General features: G+C 36.3%; 1 protein-coding gene and 1 pseudogene across 1 annotated transcript; one reads left to right on the forward strand and one right to left on the reverse strand.

The window, feature by feature from the left end:
• Positions 1 to 1,186: 1,186 nt before the first annotated feature.
• Positions 1,187 to 19,473, reverse strand: LOC145575318 (ABC transporter B family member 3-like; annotated as a pseudogene).
• A 613-nt stretch (positions 19,474 to 20,086) lies between these two features.
• LOC145575319 (uncharacterized) lies at positions 20,087 to 20,657 on the forward strand. The gene is made up of 2 exons (XM_081633203.1): positions 20,087 to 20,092; positions 20,178 to 20,657. Exons 1-2 carry the CDS (start codon positions 20,087 to 20,089, stop codon positions 20,655 to 20,657), a joined length of 486 nt encoding a protein of 161 aa, XP_081489329.1.
• The last annotated feature ends 226 nt before the right edge of the window (positions 20,658 to 20,883 follow it).

Raw genomic sequence — 20,883 nt, forward strand, 5'->3', positions numbered from 1 at the left:
TATTCACTTTTATTGGTCCCAACTCTCAAGTTCCCGATAATCGATAAATTGGTAAATTTCTTTTTGGGTTTTAGGGACACATACCAGCACGTGATTAAAAATATTTAAATTAAAATAAAATAAATTAAAAACAGTTTTCCAACCACGCCACTTTTCCACCCCCACCTCTAGCAGGCCTACCCTCCCCCGTTCCTCGTCACCAAAACCACCCCTCCATCCCTACTCACACCCTTTGAAATTGGCCACTCCCAAACCCACAGTCAGGAACCGCCCTAATTCACACCCCACCCCCAAAAACCATCCCCACCCCTTTCCCCTAAGCTACCTCAAAAACCACCCCTCTCTCATTCCTTAGCTCTAAAACGCCTCTTCTAATATAATGTTTTTCAATTCAGGGTTGGGGAAAGGGAGGGGGTGGGGTTTCTGGTGGTGTGCTAAGGGACGGGAGTCGTTTTCGGGGTGGTGGGGTGAGGGGCATGCAACAATGTCAAGGGATGGCGTGGGGAGGGGTGGTCGTTTGTGGGGGTTGGGGTGTCGGAGGTGGCACGGGTGTCACTTGCAGAGATGGCAGGGCTCGATGTTTGAATTTATTTATTTCTATTTTTAAAAAAAAAAAATTATTTTGACCAGTAAATTGCTGACACATGCCCGGTAATCTATTATAATAGATTGGGTGACTGGTTAGGACCAATGAAAGCGAACACCCCCAAATGTTCGGGTTATATAAAAAATCCAAAGTAGGGATTTAGTTGAAGCGAATATGTGAAAGTTGAAATTATATTTACCAATTTTTCTTAAAAAATCTAGTTAAACATAAATTATTTTTTCTCTTTGAATTTTATTCTGGAAAAAATACATAGAATAATCAAAACTTTGCCTCATCCGTCCAAAATAATCTCAAATTTTGTGTATTTTTAATAATCCGAACTTTAATGTGAATCTGTTTTTCAAACAAACATTATTTTTACAATTTTAAATTAAAATGAGAATTGTTAAACTTTTCTTACTAAAAAGAACTTGTACAAGTTTTGCCCATTTAGATCAAATGAGCAAACTAAACAACTTATTGTACCTAGCAATTCAAGGTGCAACCGATTTTACGGTGCATGAGCTGTCTAAATAGACTATAATACTTATCATACAAACATTATAAATTCATATATATCATGGTTATGAATTTTATTAACTAGAAAAATAATTCCTTGGCCGTTCCCAAATGAAAAAACGTATTCACTTTGTTCCATGCCGTAACAATATGAGGTGCATCAAGCAGGTTAAGAGACAGGGCACTTATATGAAGAGCAACAAAGGAAGCATATAGTCCATCCTTTATACGAATTAGAGTTCCATGCTTCCCTTTCTCTAAAATAACTCCATTCTTGACCGCTGCAATCACATCAGCATTCTTTATTGTAGGCAAACTATGAGCAACAGCAATAGTAGTACGGTTCACTTTGACTTGTTCCAATGCATCTTGTACTACTCTTTCAGATTCAGCATCAAGCGCACTTGTAGCTTTATCCAATAGAAGTATTTTCGGATTATTTATTATGGCTCGTGCAATTGCAACTCTTTGTTTTTGGCCTCCTGATAGTTGTACCCCTCTTTCCCCAACAAAGTTATCATAGCCCTAAACAATGTTTTTATTATTAGACTTTAATTGTTACTCCATACTTTTCTATTTTCATTGTGTTGATAGACTTCTTTAATAAAGTAATCCTTGACACACTGAAAATAATATAGTTCACCCTGGTCATGGTGCATCCAGAAAGAATATTGAACATATATATATTGTATTAAAGAACATGGGTGAAAAAAAGAATATACTAATATTTGAAAAAGAACATACCTGTATTTAACAAAATAACATGTTTGTGTTTGACAAAAAATATAACATTACAAAGAACATAAAGTCTTTACAAAAAAACATGTTATTTTTCATGGTAACTCAGGTGATTGAATGTGTTTGAAAAAGAACCCTAAGTTTGACAAAATATTATATTTGTGTTAGACAAAGATATAGGTGATAATTGGCGGGCCGGGGAAAATATTCAGCCCACTTCTCGATTCGGGCCGGATTTTTTTTGTGCCCAAACCTGCCAAAATGGTCGGGTCGGGCGGGCTTTTCGGGCCGAGTAAAAAAATCAACTAAATGTGCATGAAAACGCATTTCTAAACCCATCCAAAAATAAAATTTTCAGGCCAATCCCAATCGATTTCGATTCGAAAAATTCCCTCAAATCGGGTTGGGCCAACGGGCCGGACTAACTTTAATCACCTCTAGATAAAGAACATAATTTACAAAAATAATATGATAAATTAAAGAACATGTTCTTTCCATGGTTACTCAGATGGTTGAATTTAACATTTTTTTTTATGAACATACATTAAAGAACATATTGTATAATGTAAGAACATGTATTTCAAACTCAAAGAACATAACTCAAAGATCATATTATACTCGCGTTTTTTATAAATGTCTATAATGTTCTTTTTTTCGCTCATGCATGTTCTTTTAAATATACCTAATGTTATTTGCGGGTGCACCAACCACACATTATATACACACAAAGTTTTCTTTTCATAAACGACATGAGCTTACTCAGTTTATATTACTTGGGTGGCTAACACATGTATAAACAAATATATTTAGGGGTAGGAATATCAGCACATTATACAGATAAAATGTTAAAGGGGAAAATAATCCAAACATTATTTATTAGAGTTAATCTTAAACTTTTCAAAAGGTTCTATCACTCACTAACAATTACTATGTTCGTATTATAATATTTGCATCACTTTAACTGACACATTTACAAAATATCTTTCACCATTAATATCTTTAATTATATACTCCCTCTGTTTTTAAATACTTGCTTCATTTCTCTTGGGCACGTATGCCAATGCTAATCTTTGATCAATAATATATTTAATTATCGAGTTGAGCCAGTTAATTCCCCAGATAAACAAAATTTGATTATTTGTTTATCTGGGGGTATAATCGTCTTTTTATGTACCGCTGGAGGGATACATGCGTCTTTTCATGTAATAGTTTAGGGATACATGTGTAATTTCCTCACCAAACAGTAAATACAAGTTGCAAACAGTAATTGGACAACTCACCAAAAATACTGAATAAATGACCACACTTTTTCAATATATTTACAAAAATGCCACCAGATTAACAAAAATTCGTTTATCTGGAAGATAAACTTGTATTTGCCGTTAATTATCAATAAGTATAAATTTTAACAATTAAAAATTAATAACCTATTCATTGAGACGATTCCAACAAGTACCCAAAAGATTATATTTTTTTTATGTATAAATCATGAACATTAGTCAAAATAGGACAAATGAATAGTGCAAAAAATATTTGTCAAAAAAAAAAAAAAGAAGAAGAGTGTAAAAAATAGAAATGGAGCAAGTATTTAATAACGGGAAAGGTATTAAAAAAAAACATTAAATTATGAAAATTGACACTGATACATGACATAATTACATTTACTTATTTTTGTAACTCAAAATAATGTTAAGTCAAAGAGTATATGTGAAAAATGCAAAAGTTGAAGATCAGAGATGCAAATATTAAAAAGACAGAAGGATTGTAACAAATAGTGGTCAAAACGTGTTGACTAATCTAGTAAGAATTTTATAAGAAGTATCACAACGGGAAATGATTTTGGCACACCCTTAATTGATTTTGGCACACCCCTATGTGAGAGCACGGTTTTCTATGCTCTTCTCACATAGGGGTGGGCCAAAATTAATAAAGGGTGTGCCAAAATCAATTTTCTATTACAACATACCTGTTGCAAGCTACTAATGAAATTGTGAGCATGTGCTAGCTTTCCAGCAGATATAATTTCATCTTCCACGGCGTTGCCTCCATTTCCATATGCAATGTTAGCTCTTACAATGTCATTTAAAAGAACAGGTTCTTGACTCACAAGACCCATTTGTTGCCTTAACCATTTTAGCTGGAGCTTTTGAATCTCAATCTCATCTAGAGTTATGTAGCCTGAATTTGGATCATAGAATCTTTGCAACAGGGAAATGGCAGTTGATTTTCCACTTCCACTTTCTCCCACAAGAGCCACTATCTAAAAAGTGAAATGAATAAAATTGTGAAATGTTAAAATTTCAAATATCTATGCCACGTAAATACGTATATGTTAAAAGGCGTTCCTAAAATTTCAATGAAATTTTCATTTCATTAGAAAATGGATTGTGCAAGAATTGAAATCACAACTTAAGGTAAAAGCCACTAAACTATTGTCTTTTTTTTTATTATTTATTTTTATTTTTATTTTTTTGACAATAGCAAATAGACGAAAACACAACTAGAGATCTAAATTAGAGAGAGTACAACGACATGTTCTAGCTATATCATTAGCTCGTTGCACTTGTTCCCTCTTTACCTTGATAATAGAACAATTCCTAAAACGAATTCCCACCGTCTTGATTTCATCAAGCATCCAAGCTATCGAAATGTCCTTCCCTCGATAGTCTTTTAAATTTTCCAGCAATAGATTGGAATCGGAGAGGATGAGAACTTCCTCCTTTCCTTGTGAACCGGCCCATTTTAATGCTTCAAGGCATGCCCAAGCCTCACACTATAAAGCCAAAGAGGCATTCCCATGTTTGCCTCTGCCATCAAAGGTATAGGACTGGTCGGGACCCGTGATAGCCCAGCCTACACCTGCCCTCATAGACGCCTTATCCCATGAACCATCAACCTGCAAAATAAAGTTAGCGAACCCAGATTTCTGTACCCCTAACTGAACATGGTTAAAACCGGGCGGCAAGGCCATGAGCTCAGCACTTCCTTCTATCTTACTTGGGCCTAGACCCCTTACCCCCTCAGTGAATACTTCGTGTTCCTGAGTTCCAATGTTAATCAATTCTGTAACCGTTGCGATGGTTACATCATTCCCCTTAAAGACTCTTGCATTTCTAGTCTTCCACAACCCCCACAAAGTTGTAATAAACCTGGTGAGTCGGGTGCTATGTCTACCATCCTCGCTATAGAAGAGCAGGATAAAGTGCTGGATCGAACTTCGTAGCAAAGGGAAACCAGTAAAATCAGAGCAAACGGCAATGGGGCTACTATCCCATACTGCCTTTGCTAGAGAGCAGAAACGGAACAAATGTTGGCTATCTTCCAAATCCAAACAACAAAAGTCACAGGTTACATTAATTTGTATGCCTTGGTTAGCCAGGTTTACCTTTACCACTATGCCATCATGAAGGAGTTTCCACAGGAAGATCTTCCATTTTGGTTGAATGTTCAACCTCCAAATTAGCTTTACAAAGTCTTCATCTTTGGTGGAGAAAGAAAGGTTGTTTATCCCTTGGTCTTTGGAGAGTAAGTAATACCCCATTTTCACACTGTATCCACCTGATGGGTGGAATTTCCAATACAAGTAGTCTTCTTTTGGTTCTGACAAAAGTTCCATAGAGAGGATGTTTTTGGCACTATTCCAATCAAAGCATTGTCTAACCTTACCGGGAATCCAAGAGGCATTATTCCTGTTTATGAAATCGCTTACCATCCATCTCATAGACGCCCCTAGGGTTTGGTTTGATTTTGCAATTGGGGTTAGCCCTTTCACCCAAGGCATGCTAGTGGCTTTTATGTTTTTCCCGTTGCCTACCTTCTAAGAAAACCCCTCTTTGAAAGAAGCAATCACCTTTTGTAAACCTGATCTTCCCATGGATGGATTCCCCATCCTCTTAAGAGGTCTCAAAATGTTGCAAATCCCACATGGTTAATAACTGGTATGCACCTTAGAAATGAGGAGTTGAGGGTTGAGGTGCACTCTTGAAGCTTGTTTGAAGAGTAGAGCATCATTAAGATTTGAAGTACCTCGAATGCCTAGTCCCCCCATTCTCTTCTGGAGTTGGAGTACCTCCCTTTTAACCCAATGCATACCCTTATGACCATTGTTCGACCACTAGAACTTGTAATGAGTAAGTCAATTTTGTTTGCTATGCTTTGGGGAAGTTTCAAACATTTCATGACATGAGCTGAGACACTAACCATGACTGTGTTGATAAGAACTAGTTTTGCTGCTTGGGAGAGACGCAAAGAGGTCCAAGAAATAATTTTATCTATTATTTTGTCCACAAGATAATGAAAGGATAACTTCTTCTTACCTTGAATATCTATCGGTGCACCCAAGTGCACACCCGCATTTGTGGTCTCAGACATAGACAAGATCTTTTTGAGAGAGCACCTGACACTTTCTGGCATACCCGGGGAAAACTTCACAAAAGAATTCTGCAGGTTTAGCCTCTGCCCTGAGGCATGGATGTCCCTAACACACAAGCAAGATTCCTCATTTGCTTTGAAGAATAGCATAGCATCGTCTGCAAAGAAAAGGAGGGATATAGCCGGTAATCTCCTTGATACCTTCAAGCCCTTTATCTGATTTATGTCCTTAGCCAGGGTTAGCATTCTCGACAAAATATCCATACAGAAGAGAAAAAGATAAGGGGAGAGAGGATCCCCTTGCCTTAGCCTACACTTAGGCGCGAAAGGCCTCGAAGTGTGTCTGTTGATGACCGTCTTGTAACTTACTATTGAGACGCACTGTGAGATCAACCTTATCCAGTGATTAGAGAACCCGTATACCTGAAGAACCTTTGTGAGGAAGACCCAATTCACCCTATCATAGGCCTTAGGTATGTGTCTTTTGACCGCTGTGAAGTTCGAGTTCTTTTTTGAATTTATAAGATGCATGAGCTCTTAGATCATAAGAATATTATCTTCCATATATCTACCTAGGATGAAGGCATGTTGATAATCAAAGATAATGTCGAGGAGCACATATTTTAACCGGTTTACCAGCCACTTAGAGATACATTTGTAGATCTGTTGCAGAGACTAATAGGCCTGAAACGGTTAGCAATTTTCGGTACCTAACTTTTGGGATGAGAACAAGAAGCGATTGGTTCCATTCTTTGAGCATTTTACCAGAACTAAGGAACTATTGTATGCTATCGACTACAATTTGGCCAACTTCCTTCCAATAAAGGTGGAAGAAGTCAACAGTGAAGCCATCCGGCCCCGGGGATTTTGAACCGTGCATTTCAAACATCGCTTTCCAGATTTCGTGAGTAGAGAAGGGTCTATCTAACCTTTCACGATCCTCCCTGTTAATAGATGGGATATGCAATTGTCGAAGAAGTAGGTCGATGTCTTCCTCATGGTTATTTCCAATAGTCGAGTTGAAAATTTCTTTAACTGAATTGAGAACCAATTGCTCGACCTCATCATGCCCTTCGACCCAAGTCTCATCATCCTTTTTTAAGGTATGGATTTCCTTTTGCAATTGTTTTTGTTTCGCCCTCCTATAGATCAAGGTAGTAGGACAATTGCCGAATTTAATCCAATTGGATTTCATTCTTTGTTTCCAATACTCAAAATTAAGTTTGCATTTTGGAATAAGTGAATTAATTTGATTGATGTAGTGTTCTCCTTATTGAATAGATTCGATATTATCCCCAACACTTCTCAAGTCCTTCGAAATATTCCTCCAATTCACACCCCATATTTTCTTGTTCTTTAAGCACCACTTTTGAAGATTATTTCTCAAAAAACTTAACTTTTTAGAGAGATTGAACATGCAAGAACCATGCACATCTATCTTTGAAGAATCATGAACAATTAAATTTACCTTCGGAATTTGTAGACTCCAATTCTCAATTTAGTAAGGTCTATTGGACTTTCTTGAGGTAGGATTGGAGTAGTAAGTGATTGCGGCATGATCGGAGCATATGATTGGCTCATGAACCACTCTTTTATCCAGAGTGTGACTGAACCATTCTCCGGTTAATATAAGCTCCGTCAAATCTTTTGAGAATGAGCTCATGTCTTTCTCGTTTGTTACTCCAAGTAAACCGCGTCCTTGAAAACGGAACCTCAGTGACATCACTACTTAGTCTCCAATTTAGGAAAGCATCACTTCCCCTAATAGTGCTTGCACCTCCAAATTTATCAAATCCACTTTCAACTTGATTGAAATCACCAATAACAAATACATTTTTGTATTCGTCCAAAAGTAGTTGTAGAAATTCCCAAATTACTCTTCTATTTTCTACTAGAGGTTCACCGTAAAAGAAAAGCACATACTTAAAATTTCCATTAATTTCAGAAATTTTACAAAGAGTGAAATTTTTTGACGAGTACAAACATTCAACAACGTCATTTGACCAACTTAGAACTAAAAGACCTCCACTACTACCTTCCGAATCATAACCAAAAATTGAAGTTGGTGTTAGGCAAGCTAACATAGAAGCGGCATTACTATAAGCCGTTTTTGTTTCCGAAATAAACATAAACATAGTTAGTTTAGATTGGTAGATCCACACAAGATATGGGATTGCAAGGGTGTGTGGATCGTTCAAGCCCCTGCAATTCCAAGCAACAATATTCATATACCACTCAGGGGCTGTTTCGGTGCAGCCACCTCACCCTTTGAAGAAATTTTCACTGATTCTAAGATAGTCACCTGCAAGTCAATATCCATGTCATCTTGAGTTACTCTACACCTCGAGGTAACCTCCTCACTCCTTTGCCTCTTTCACGATTCCGAAGAAGATGATGACAGTTCCTATGGCCTCTTTAACTTGCCCCTTCACACTAGGTCATCATCAATTTCGACCCTAAATTCCCTTGCCATATCAAGGTCGGAGATGGCCTTCAAAGCAAATCTATTCTCACCATTTTTATCCCTTAACCATATACTTAACCCACCCTTTTCAGACTACCTGTGGAGCTTCTTAAATCTCTTCCTTTCCACCCAAGATTAATTAGTTTCACTTTGTCTAACCGAGTCACCATCGCATGAGTGAGGGTTGTGCTTTGTTGCTTCTATGATTCTCTGCCTTGAGTTAGCACTATCATCATAATTAAATAATTCGGTAAAGTTGACAGAGCTAAAAGGAGATACCGGAGAATTAGGGGGGTCGAACTCGTGAGAGGGAGGTTTGACAGCCCCGCAAGTTCCGAATTAGTGAGCCTTAAGAACGGTGAAGTAGAAGCTCTAGGCCTACGTACAATGCCTCGTGGGTCGTTGTTCCTTGCATTCCTCATCCCCAGAGAAAGGATTGTACTTGCTTCGATCACGCACGCATGTTCTTCATCGCTTAGATGCTCAGATTCAAGTCTGGTTGTTGCCACAATTGATGGGTTGAAAAACCTAGGTTGCTGTAGAGAAGTCAGTAGTGGGGCTTGGATTCTATTGCCCAGAGAGCTAGTGTTGTTGGTGTCGAAATCAACTGGTGAAGCAGCCCATTCCGAGATACTGAAGGTGTAAAAGAGAGTACCTGGGCCTCCACCGATTTGCAGCCTTTGTTGGCTTGCTGAAGACTTGCCTACTTCGAAAGTGGATCTTTCGAACATAGGCCTGTGTTGAGCAACAGAGGATTCACCCACCTCAAATGTGGATCTTTTGAACATGGGCCTTTGTTGTGTAGTAGAGGATTCGCCCACTTCAAAAGTGGATCCCATAAAATTAGGTCGTGAAGAAGGTGGAAGATATGCTCCTTCCAATTGAGAGTATTGCTTAATTGGAGAAAATTCTGCATATGGATCGTCCCCTAGCCCGAACCTTCTCCCTGGAGAAAGAGTTAGATCCACTTTCATTGGGCGCTATATCCATTTCTGCTAGCTCTGAATCTTCAGATAATTCCTCCTCCCTGGTGTGAAAATGTTCACTGTTATCGCTATTCGGGGAGTAAGGTGGATTCTCATGAAACCTACCATCATCAAAGTCCATATTCTCATTTGGGACTCTATGATATATTGTGTTATCCTCCAGTTCCTCTAGTCGCCTCAAATTTATGCTAGTGTTGCGGAACCTATAAGTATCCGGCAAGCCATAAATAAAGTTAGAACAAAATGGATATTCAAATGGTCCATACAGTACCCTTATACCGTCCGCCTCGACCTCGTCAAGTCTGCTCCTCACCCTCCTTCTTGCTGTCGCTGGGTGTAGCGAGCATCTAGCCGTGGAGTGACCAGCGCAGCCACACAGCTTACAGAATTTGAAGACCCCTTCATACCGTAGGTAAACCCATATAACCCGGTCACCTTCTAGGGGAATGAAACAGCCTGGTATGAGTGGGAGAGAGATATCTATCAGCATCCTTGCTCGTAGCTCTGCTTGGAGAGGTAAATGCCCCTTATTATGGTCGATTTTCTCTATATAACCCACATGCCGAAAGATTTGACGAGCCCATCCAGGAGTTAGGTAAGCCAATGGAAGCCCATAGACTCTTACCCACATCCTATTCATAGAGAAACTCATTAGGTGGGGAACAAAATCAGAATGGTGCCTTCTGAAGTTAATGATTCTGCCATCAATTATTGTAGAGCTGACTCGAATGAGCCCCTCCTGATCATCCCTATTCGAACATTCGAAAAGGTAGTAAGGTCCCGGTCTGTGGACCCTAAATCATACCCGTTCTTATCCATCGAGAATTAACAATGTGTTGCACGAGTGCCTCGGATGGTGGGTGTGGTCCAACAAAAAATCCAATGACACAAGCATTGAATTTTATATTGCTAGAAGCCAAATCAAAATCCGATGGAGGGGGGATGAGTGATCCCCCTCTAAGATCCAGGTTGTTATGCTCATTATGAGCGTTGTTAGGGTGATTATTATTACTCATACTAGGCTAGAGGATAGAAGAAGGGAATATGGGGTGAAGAACGAGTAGAAAGGACAGAACATGACAGAAAAAGGAAAGAAATACTAAGAAGAGAAAAGGGAAGTGTTTGAAAAATTCTGAGAATGAACTCTTTGCATTTATAGCAAAACCAGTGGTATTGGTATATGAACCGGATTAAGCATGGGGAGCAAGAACATTGAAATAAACAATGCTAATAAAACCCAGCCGCAGTATAATTGTAGAGACTGACGGCTAATAAAGAAATAGAGCAATTAATGCTAACAAGGGATTGGTTGCATGAGCAGCCCAAAAGAAAGCACAGCTTAATCGAAGCAATCAAGGGAGATATGAAAAGTTTGTAGTTTTTACAAAAGACGAAACGAAAACCAAGTAACAACAGAAAGCCTTGGACGAGGGAAAAGGCACTAATCTTGGGAGAAGAAAAAGAGGATAAAACCACAAATAGAAGCAAACTAGAGTAACCCTACCCCACCTAGAAGGAGCTTTAGGAAAAAGCCAATCCACGAACTCAGAAGGAAAAACATAGAAGATATACTAGAAGATACTAAGAAGACAAAATCCAACACTGCAACTTAACATAAACCCTAGCTCTGAGGGGAAACTCACCGGTGGTGAGAGAAGCTCACTTTTCTAGTGAGAGATGCTCTCGTTTTTAGAGAGCCACTAAACTATTGTCAAATTACATATTACATTGTTAAAATTAAAAATAAATTTGATATCAATTGTAAAATTGTTGCAATAACTTAGAGAATTACCTGGTCATAAAAACTAGTTATGAGTAAAAAAGATGCAATACTTCTATATATTGAGTAGTGAAAAATATTAATCATGTTTTGTAATTGTTTCAACTCTTTAAATTTCACGTTAAAACGCTTACTCGTATAGTCATTTATATTTAATTTCTCGCCAAAACACATTAATTTGATACGGAATATTTTTTGTAATCTAAGACACCTTTTGAAGGATAGAAGAATCAAGTAATGATTTTCCATCAATGGAATGTAAATCAACGTTATAGAGCTCGAATCCCAAAGAATCAACGTTAAAGAATCACCTTTGATGGTGGAATAATGAACAACAACAGTGAAGATCGAACAATTAACAATTTTTTTTATTTTGATTTTTTTAAAATATAATTTTTTTTATTTTAATTAAATAATTATGAAAATAAAAAATTGATTTTCCAAAAATTAGAACAGAAATTAATTTTTGGAAAAAAGAAAATGAATTAAAAAAAAAGAAATAAAAAAAAGAGATTTGACCAAGTATTTAAAAAAAGGAAACAACAACCAATTAAATTTAAAAATAGTAGAGTTAAATATAACAATGGGGTCTCACTTTTCACATTTTTCACCTTTTGGGACCTTCCACTTTTTTTTTTCACCTTTTGGGACCTATGGTTAAGAATCAGGCAAACTAACTACACTTAAACTCACCGAAGCAATGAATTCAAACTTAGACCCTTCATTAATAAATGTCAGGTCCTTCGAACCTGATCACATTTACTAAACTGAACTAATTGGAGTTGAACTGAAGTGAAATAAATAGAGCTGAAATGAATATTTTATGAGAAAAGGAAATTATGAGCTAAACTGACCTGAACTGAATTGAACTGATGGTTGAAACTAAACTGAAGTGAAATTAAGCTATATATTATACCATTTGATACGACTAGCTTTTTTTAAAACTTAATGAAAAAATGGGAATTAATCTATTTTCATAATATATTGAAATTTGCAATGTTTTTTTTTTAAAAAAAAAAAATTGTACACAGATTAATAATATTGAGTTCACAATTTTGACCCTCCAAAATCAACAAAACTACAACTAAATTAAACAATTTCAATACTCCCTCCGTCCCTAAATACAAAGCCTCTTTTGGTTTTTGCGCGGGAATTAAGAAAGTTGTAAATTCTTTAAAACTAATGATTAAAAGTATATATGTTCATGTGGGGTTAGAGAGAGATAGAGAGAAAGAAAAAGTAGTTGAGAATAATTGAAGAGATAGAGAGACAAAGTGTTGGAAATTGATGTTAAAAGTACAAAAAAAAAAAAGTAAAGAAATAAAGATGACAACTCATAAAAAAAAAGGTAATAATGTCAAAAAATACAACCTTTAAATAGAAAGAGGAATTATATTTTGGTTAACCCAAAAAGAAAATGATACTTTATATTAAGGGACGGAGGGAGTACTAACTAAAAAATCAGGGGAATAATGAACTATGAAACAAATCTAGCAAAATAACACGTAATTAAAATACTAAAATTATCTAGCTCAAAATCATCAAGAAAGACTCAACAATCGGAAGAGCAAATTCACAAGATCAGATTTTGGCTGAACAACACCCCACTAGGCCACTACCACCCAAATCACCATGGACGGATCTAGGGGCGGGCCTACCCAGGCCATGGCCCGCCCTATGTCCAAAAAGTTCAGGTTTATATGTTAAATTATTGCCTTTTGTTACATGAAATATGCTTAGCTGAGATGGTTACTAGGTGTTTAGTATATATTATGGTGTTGTAGGATGTGGGTTATAATCCCACAACTAGCAACTTAATATTTTTTTTACTAACTTTTTGTATTAGTTGATACTCCGTATTATGTATGGCCCGCCCTATGTATTAATCCTAGATCCGTCTTTGCAAATCACCACTTAATTCTCCCACTTCATAGCATAAAATGAAAACCCATCTTAAAGAAACAAATTGATTGAAAAATTCCAAATTGCGATATGGACAATAATTTGGGACTAGAATCGATTGTTCGCCATTGATTATTTTCAAAGTTTTTATGTGTAATTTTTTTGAAAGAAAAGCTAACAACTTAAACAAATTGGCATAAATCAAGATTGAAAAAAAATCAAGTTTCTGCAATTATCTCTAATACCTAGAGATGGGTATTATGTACTTTGTATTATTGAAGCCCCAACAATAAAAATACTTCAAGATTTTATAGGCACTTTTTGAGGGATTAAGTTTTTAACCAAGGGACTGAGTTTTTTAACTCACCTTTGGTTTATTTTTGGTCAGAAAAGGGAGTTTAGGTCTGAAAAGGTGAACAAAAAAAAGTAAGAGGTTTCAAAAGGTGAAAAATGTGAAAAGTGAGACCCCAAACTTATACTTAACTCAAGAATAGTAATATTCATTTTAAACCTGACCATAGTAAAATTTTTATTTTTAATATCAGCATTTACAAATTATATTTTAGTGAAAAAAAAAATGCTCAGATTTAGTTTTTATAAAGAGAATTGCTGAAGTCAAATAATTGCAATCTTGTGAAACAGAGGGAGGTATACATTTGATGACATAATTACCTGTCCTACATTAATTGTCAAGTTTAGGTCTTGGAAGATCTCAATATCAGGTCTAGTGGTGTTTCTGTCAGGATCTAGTTAACCCGAGAGCCCGAGCCCGAGATCCGTGATACTCCTATCGGCAAGCTGAGAACCTACACAATGAGCAGAGATTAGCTAACCCCGGGGTAATCTAGGGATAACCACTCTGATGATAAAGTCAGAAGGTATTTAAGAAGAAGATGAGAAGTAATGAAGAGAGAGAAAGTAGAGAGAGAAAGATAGAGTAATAAATGCCCCCTTTATTATGAGGTTAAACCTGATTATTTATAGCCTTTTCATGACAGGTGGCTGTATGGCATGCAGACCACCTTGCGTCAAGTGTCAAATTGCTAATGACACGTGTCGATTGCTGACAAGCCGATATGTCTGTCTTTTGCAAATGCCGGTATGTCTGAGAGTTGCTGAGAAACCGAACCCGCTTAAGATATCGCCCTTTCACACATTATCGGCCCGGTTTCAGTATCTCCCCATACAAGTGGGATAGGTGAAGCGAACATTTATGAATTGAATGTCACCCTTCACTTGTTCAATTGTTGCCCCAGATTCATCACTCGAATCTATCTTAGGCTTTCGATCGAGGATCGAGAATACAGAGGCAGTAGCACTCTTGGCTTTACTTGTACCCGGAACAAATGAACTTGTTTGTGATATTCCTACTGCTGCCATAGCAAGTGCAAAGAAAACCTGCAAAACATACGAGACATGTCTGAGAAATATTGGGGATGCCCCATTTTCAGAAACAAAACATTTTCAGAAATATTTTCATTAATAAACTTACAACTTTATTCAACTTTATTCAATTGTGAAGCCAAGAATAATGAAAAAGTTATTGATTTATTCACGAAAATGCCACCATGACAAACACATTTTGTTTCTCAATATGAGAAATAGGGAATTTCCCCATATTACATTCAAAATGTTCAATGATTATGAAACAGGGTTGATGCTTGTAAAAGAAAAATATACTTTGAAAACGTCTGCAAAGGTTGTTTTCCCGTGGCCAACAAGCTGTGCTCCGACGAAAAAACATAAGCCATATACACCAAAAAGGAAAGCAAAAGACAATCCAAATCCCGCCCCACTAATCAATCCCTTGTTTATACCAGCTTTTAAAGGCGCTTTTCATTTCAATTTGTACAGTTGCATTATCTTTTCCTCGGCGCAGAAAGATGCAATTGTTCTTATACTCCCAATAGCATCATTAGCAACTTGGCTAGCCTCCTCATACTTCTACAGAAGTGGAAGAAATAACAATTAACAAAAAAAAAAAATTACTAGTAGTCCAATATATATAAGAGAAAGAAGAAAGAACCTTTGCATCTGCACTAAATCCTGTTGTAAACTTTACTTTGGAGGTAACCACTTAGTCCTATGAGAGGGACTAATATGAGAACAACAAATGCGAGGATCCAACTTGCTAGAAAAGCGACTACCAAACCCGTTACACCAGATGAAATATTTTGAACGAGCAATTCCGAAGCGTCTCCAACTAAAGCACGTACTGACGCAGCATCAGCAAATAGTCGCCCCCCAACAGCACCACTAGCATTCTCTGGCTCGTCGAACCAACCAATCTCCATGTGGACTACTCTCTCAAAACATAACACTCTGATTCTTTGTATCAATTTACAACCAGCTACGGCAAAGAAATAAGTCCTTGCTGGATATGATAACAATGCTGCTAAGCCAATTACTAGAAACATCAGGGTCCAAAACCTTGAATCTTTTCTCAAAGTATCATGTGGCTTGTAAAACATTTCAATTGCAGTAGCAAAAATTATACTAAAAATTGGAAAAAATCGCGCCACTGACAATTGCAGATAAACATCCAAGCACAAGGGTTGGGAGTTCAGGTTTGTTAAGAGAGGCAAGACGCTTTATGGAAACATCTGATTCTTTTGCAACAATTAGTTGCGAATTGAAGCACCATTTTCTACCAGCTCAACCGGGTTTGATGTTTGTTGTTCGGTCATGGCTGAGAATGAGTTACGAGCCTTGCTATTCCTCCCCAAGGAGCTATTGCTTAATGGCATTATTTCTTGACTAGATTGGCCCCATGATTCATTAACGTCTTTAGCTAGCTCGAAGTAATCACTTTTCATTTCTTGTAAACGTATAAGCTGAGAGTAGGCTCCCTCTGTATCCTTGGGTAATTTAGAGTGTGAACCTAACAAATTAGTCAAAATGAATGTTTATTGTCAAGTTATAGCTAGTAAGATTCAGAAATTCAAGTTAATTGTATGTTTTACTTAATTTATTGAATATAAGCTAGAATTTTACCTTGCTCAACCACCTTTCCTTGGTGAATAACTGCAATCATATCAGCATCCTGTATTGTACTTAAACGGTGTGCAACAACTACAGTGGTTCGATTTACCGTCATCTTTTCTAATGCTTCTTGCACAATACTCTCAGATTTGGTGTCAAGTGCACTTGTAGATTCATCTAAGAGTAAAATTCCCGGATCTTTAAGAATGGCTCTGGGTATAGCCAGTTAGCCACTCTTTGCTTTTGCCCACAGGAGAGTTGAGATCCATGCTCACCAACCAATGTCCCAAGCCCCTATTAAATTTTGTAGTAGATCGTAAGTCTTAAGCATATAGTAATAATAAAATGTTTAGTTTATTTGAACCATCGTTGTAAGAAGCTTAAAATAAATGTATAACATTTACTAAAAATGGTTGTTATACATTATGTGCAACATATGTTTTCTTTCCTTTTTAAGATGTTAACTCTCTATTTCTCTGCTCATCACATCCATCACTGTCTTTTTCTCTCCATTCAACACTCACAAAACAATTTTTGTCTTAAGAGTCTGTGCAATAAAAGCTCATTTGTTGCACATAATATAAAACAAAGGGAGTACATTGTCTAACCTATGGCAGTTGATCAATAAACGTAGTTGCGTTTGCAAGCTCAGCCGCTGCATATATTTCATCAATTGTGGCACCATCATTCCCATATGCAATGTTCTCTTTAATCGACGAACCAAACAAGACAGGCTCTTGACTTACCAATCCCATCTTTTGCCTAATCCATATTAGTTGAAATTCTTTGATATTGACTCCATCTATTAAGACACATCCATCTTGTGGATCATAAAATCTGTCTATAAGATTGATCACGGTTGTTTTACCACTCCTGCTTTGTCCAACCAAAGCAGTGGTTATACCACTTGAGATGTTAAGACAAAATCCGCTAAAAATTTGCTCATTAGGTCTTGTTGGGTAGTTGAAATAAACATCTCTAAACTCTATTTCTCCATGAATGTCATCTGGAATATTTCCATTTGTATTGAAAGGGTCGATTTCTGGTTTTCTAGTGATAGTCTCAAACATTTTGTATGCTGTTGCTTGGGCTCTCGCAAATGCAGTCATGCTGTAGGGACCTCCATTAAAAATGTACCGAGTAATGGTAAATCTATACTACTGCATACTAAATTAATCAACGGATAAGACATTTAGCACAATTCTATAAAATAAAAAAAATTTCCCTCCAAAAGGCTTTGTTTTTATAGTTTCTAATAGAAAATCGGAATTTTTTTAACAAAAAATTATTTATGCAACATATACTTGTAAGAATTTTAAGCATAAATTAAATACATTTTGATTCCAAAATAACAAATGTCCTTAAGGCTTATTTCAATGGACTATGATTATTAATAAATCTTACTATTATGAATCTAGGCACATGTTATAGGATTGTATTAGTGAAATTAGATATCATTAGCATTGTTAGTGTCATCTTCATTTGCCTGTTTATTTTGTGATCATATCAAAGAGTGATCAAGTTTGTGGACTCACATAGAACCAATAAGAACGCCAACAATAACATTAATGACGGTGCCACCAGTGTAATCTCCTCGGAGAATCATCCTTGAGCCAAACCAAATGGCTAAAGCGTAGCCGCTGAAGATAACAAACGTAACAATACCGAGCCCTACCCCTGTAGTGATCCCTTCATATATGCCTGATTTATAGGCACTTTGAATTGCTATACTGAACTTTGCAATAGCTTGTTTTTCTCCACTAAATGATGCAACCTGAAGGAGAGATGATGGTGTATGTTAAATTTTATGATCAACCGTATTTAAACAACTGTTCTGTTTCTTCGTTTCTAAAATTTCTTCATGTTTGATGACGATTTTCTAACAAAAAAGTCAAAACAAGAGAAGTTTTAGAGATAGAGAGATTACTAATATGGATTATAATTAAACTCACAGTTCTAATTGATCCTATAGTTTCCTCTACAACAATTGCAGCCTTTTCATACGAGATCTGCCCCTTTAATTTCTTGCCATCCTCGAAAAAAAAATGTTCATGAATGCACCAGCAGCAGCAAGAAATGGTATGGCAGACAACATAACAAGAGTCAGAAGCCATCCTTTGATGAATGCAACCGCAAAACCACCAAAGAATGTTGATATCAGTTGTATAAATTGCCCAACCTAAATGAGAAGGAAGCACAATGATTTCAGTCAAGTGTTTCACGGCTATCTTCTAGTGTGTACATAGGATATGAGATCGACTTACCTTGTCCCCAATGGCATCTTGTATAAGAACTGTGTCGCCGGACATCCTACCGATAATTTCTCCTGTAGTGATATCTTTGTCAAAGAAGGCAATATCTTGCCTTAGTAAAGTTTTTAGGTACAAATTCCTTATTCTTGCTGCTTGTCTTTCTCCTGTTACCATCCAGCATGCTAACTCTGCCAAGAACATAGTTACAAGATTATATATTTATATATGTACACTTTATGGTTTATTTGTACTACTTCTAGACTGTATTTCTGATCGATTTTAAATATGGTTTATTTGTGTTATTACACTAAGAAGTCTTAAATCATACGATACAAAGTTCAACACACTGCAGTGCTTACGAAGACACGCAGCTGCAGCAGCTCCAACGGCTAAATAAGCAAATTTTAGAGAAACCTGCCAAAATTTTATGGTGAGCATAGTAATTTTGGAAATATATTTTAAGCATGTCAAATAACCTGTAAAGTCATAACATTTGTATGTAACAAGTTTAAGTTGTCCCAAAAACTTTTACATTTTCAAATTTCAAGTATACTCCTAACAATTCAATATTTTGGTGAGGCAAAGTATAAAGCATATAATCAATTTACCTGTGAGACTGCATAAATAACTTGCTTGTTATTCTGATTTAGGCCAAAGGCATCCACCAAGTCACCCACGAGGATCGCCATCAACGGCATAGATACACCGTTTGCAATAGCACCAATGGAGCCTATAATCATCAATACCTTGTCAGAAGAATCAGCAAAAGCAAACAGTTTGTAGAATGGGACTTTGTTATTAATAGTTTCATCATTATATTCTTCCTTTCTATTTTGCTGTGTTTCATCAGATGCAGGTGTTGTTGCCTCATTAACTCCAATCTTCACATCCATTTTCGACATAAATCCAAAGACTTAGAGATCTGTATTCTGTATTTAACTAGTTAATTAGCTTTCTACTTTTCTGCAATACAACATTAGCTTTTAAGAGTTAATACTCAGGATCACAATACTAAAAGATCAAATCCATATTTTTAAAGACAACCTACTCTAGCTAAGCCAAAAGTCAAAGTCAAACTTTATTCGTTTTTTAATACTTGCAACACACACTTTATCACAATCTATCTATAACTGATACTAAAATAGGAACTGCTGACATGATTCTAATTTAAAATTAAACACATGTCTAAAATTTCCCTCCAAAACTATAAATGAGGTATCATTTTGTGATCTTTATTTTATTCAAATTCTGGTCAATTAATTATTATTGATATCAAATTCTTAAAAATGGTCCATTCTCTTTAACAATAATAATTTAATCTATCTTCTTGGGATACTCTTTCATCATTCAATATTATTTTCTATGAGCTTTATTTTTATTTTTTATTTTTTATTTTTTAATATTTGATGTTTTATTTATTTTGGGAATAATTTTGTTTTTCACTAGCACTCGTGTTATGCACAATTTAAAATAAAAGTTCAATACAGTATAAAATACTTACACAAAATGAGGGTTTTTGGAAAGAGAAATATCACTAAAACGTGTTTGGTTAATTGATGTTCACACTTTTATTTATTTAATAAAAATAATTTTCAAGACTAGAAGTCCGAAAGCTTGGAAGCCTCCACCCCAAGATTGCATTAAAGTGAATTGCGATGCTGCGTTAAACGTTGATTGCTGGGTTGGTCTCGGAGCGGTTGCGCGTAACAGCAAGGGGGAGGTCTTATTCGCTGGTGTCAAACGTTATAAGGCCTACTGGTCTCCTGAATTGGCCGAGTGTAAAGCAGCCCTGTTTGCTGTCAAAACAGCCCGTCAGCAAGGCTTCAAGAACATCATTCTTGAATCGGATAACATCAACATAATCTCCAGGCTTTCGAAAGCTTCCACTTATTTGTCGGACTTGGATTCGCTGCTCGATTACATTCTTGATGCATGCTCTTTCTTTGATTATATTGCTTGGTCTCATATAAAGCGGGAGGGGAACTTTGTAGCACACCATTTAGCTCATCTTATTCCTTATAGTGTGGAGCAAGTTTGGTCTAATTGTTGTCCCAGTGAAATTACCCCTTATGAATGAATGAATCCTCCCCAGCTTTCCCTCAAAAAAAACATAAAAATAATTTTCCAATATTAAATTTGCAAGGACGGAAATATGTGAAAAATAATGTCATAACTCATAAGCAATTTTGGAGAGAAATTGACATGACATGTATACAATGGTGATCTAAGCAGTTTTTATTTTAGTTATAGTTATAATTTAGGTATGAAAAAATTAATAAATTTAGAAAATTTTATTTGATCAA

The sequence above is a fragment of the Chenopodium album genome, chromosome 13, assembly GCF_948465745.1.
Source record: "Chenopodium album chromosome 13, dcCheAlbu1.1, whole genome shotgun sequence".
NCBI classification, from domain to species: domain Eukaryota; kingdom Viridiplantae; phylum Streptophyta; class Magnoliopsida; order Caryophyllales; family Amaranthaceae; genus Chenopodium; species Chenopodium album.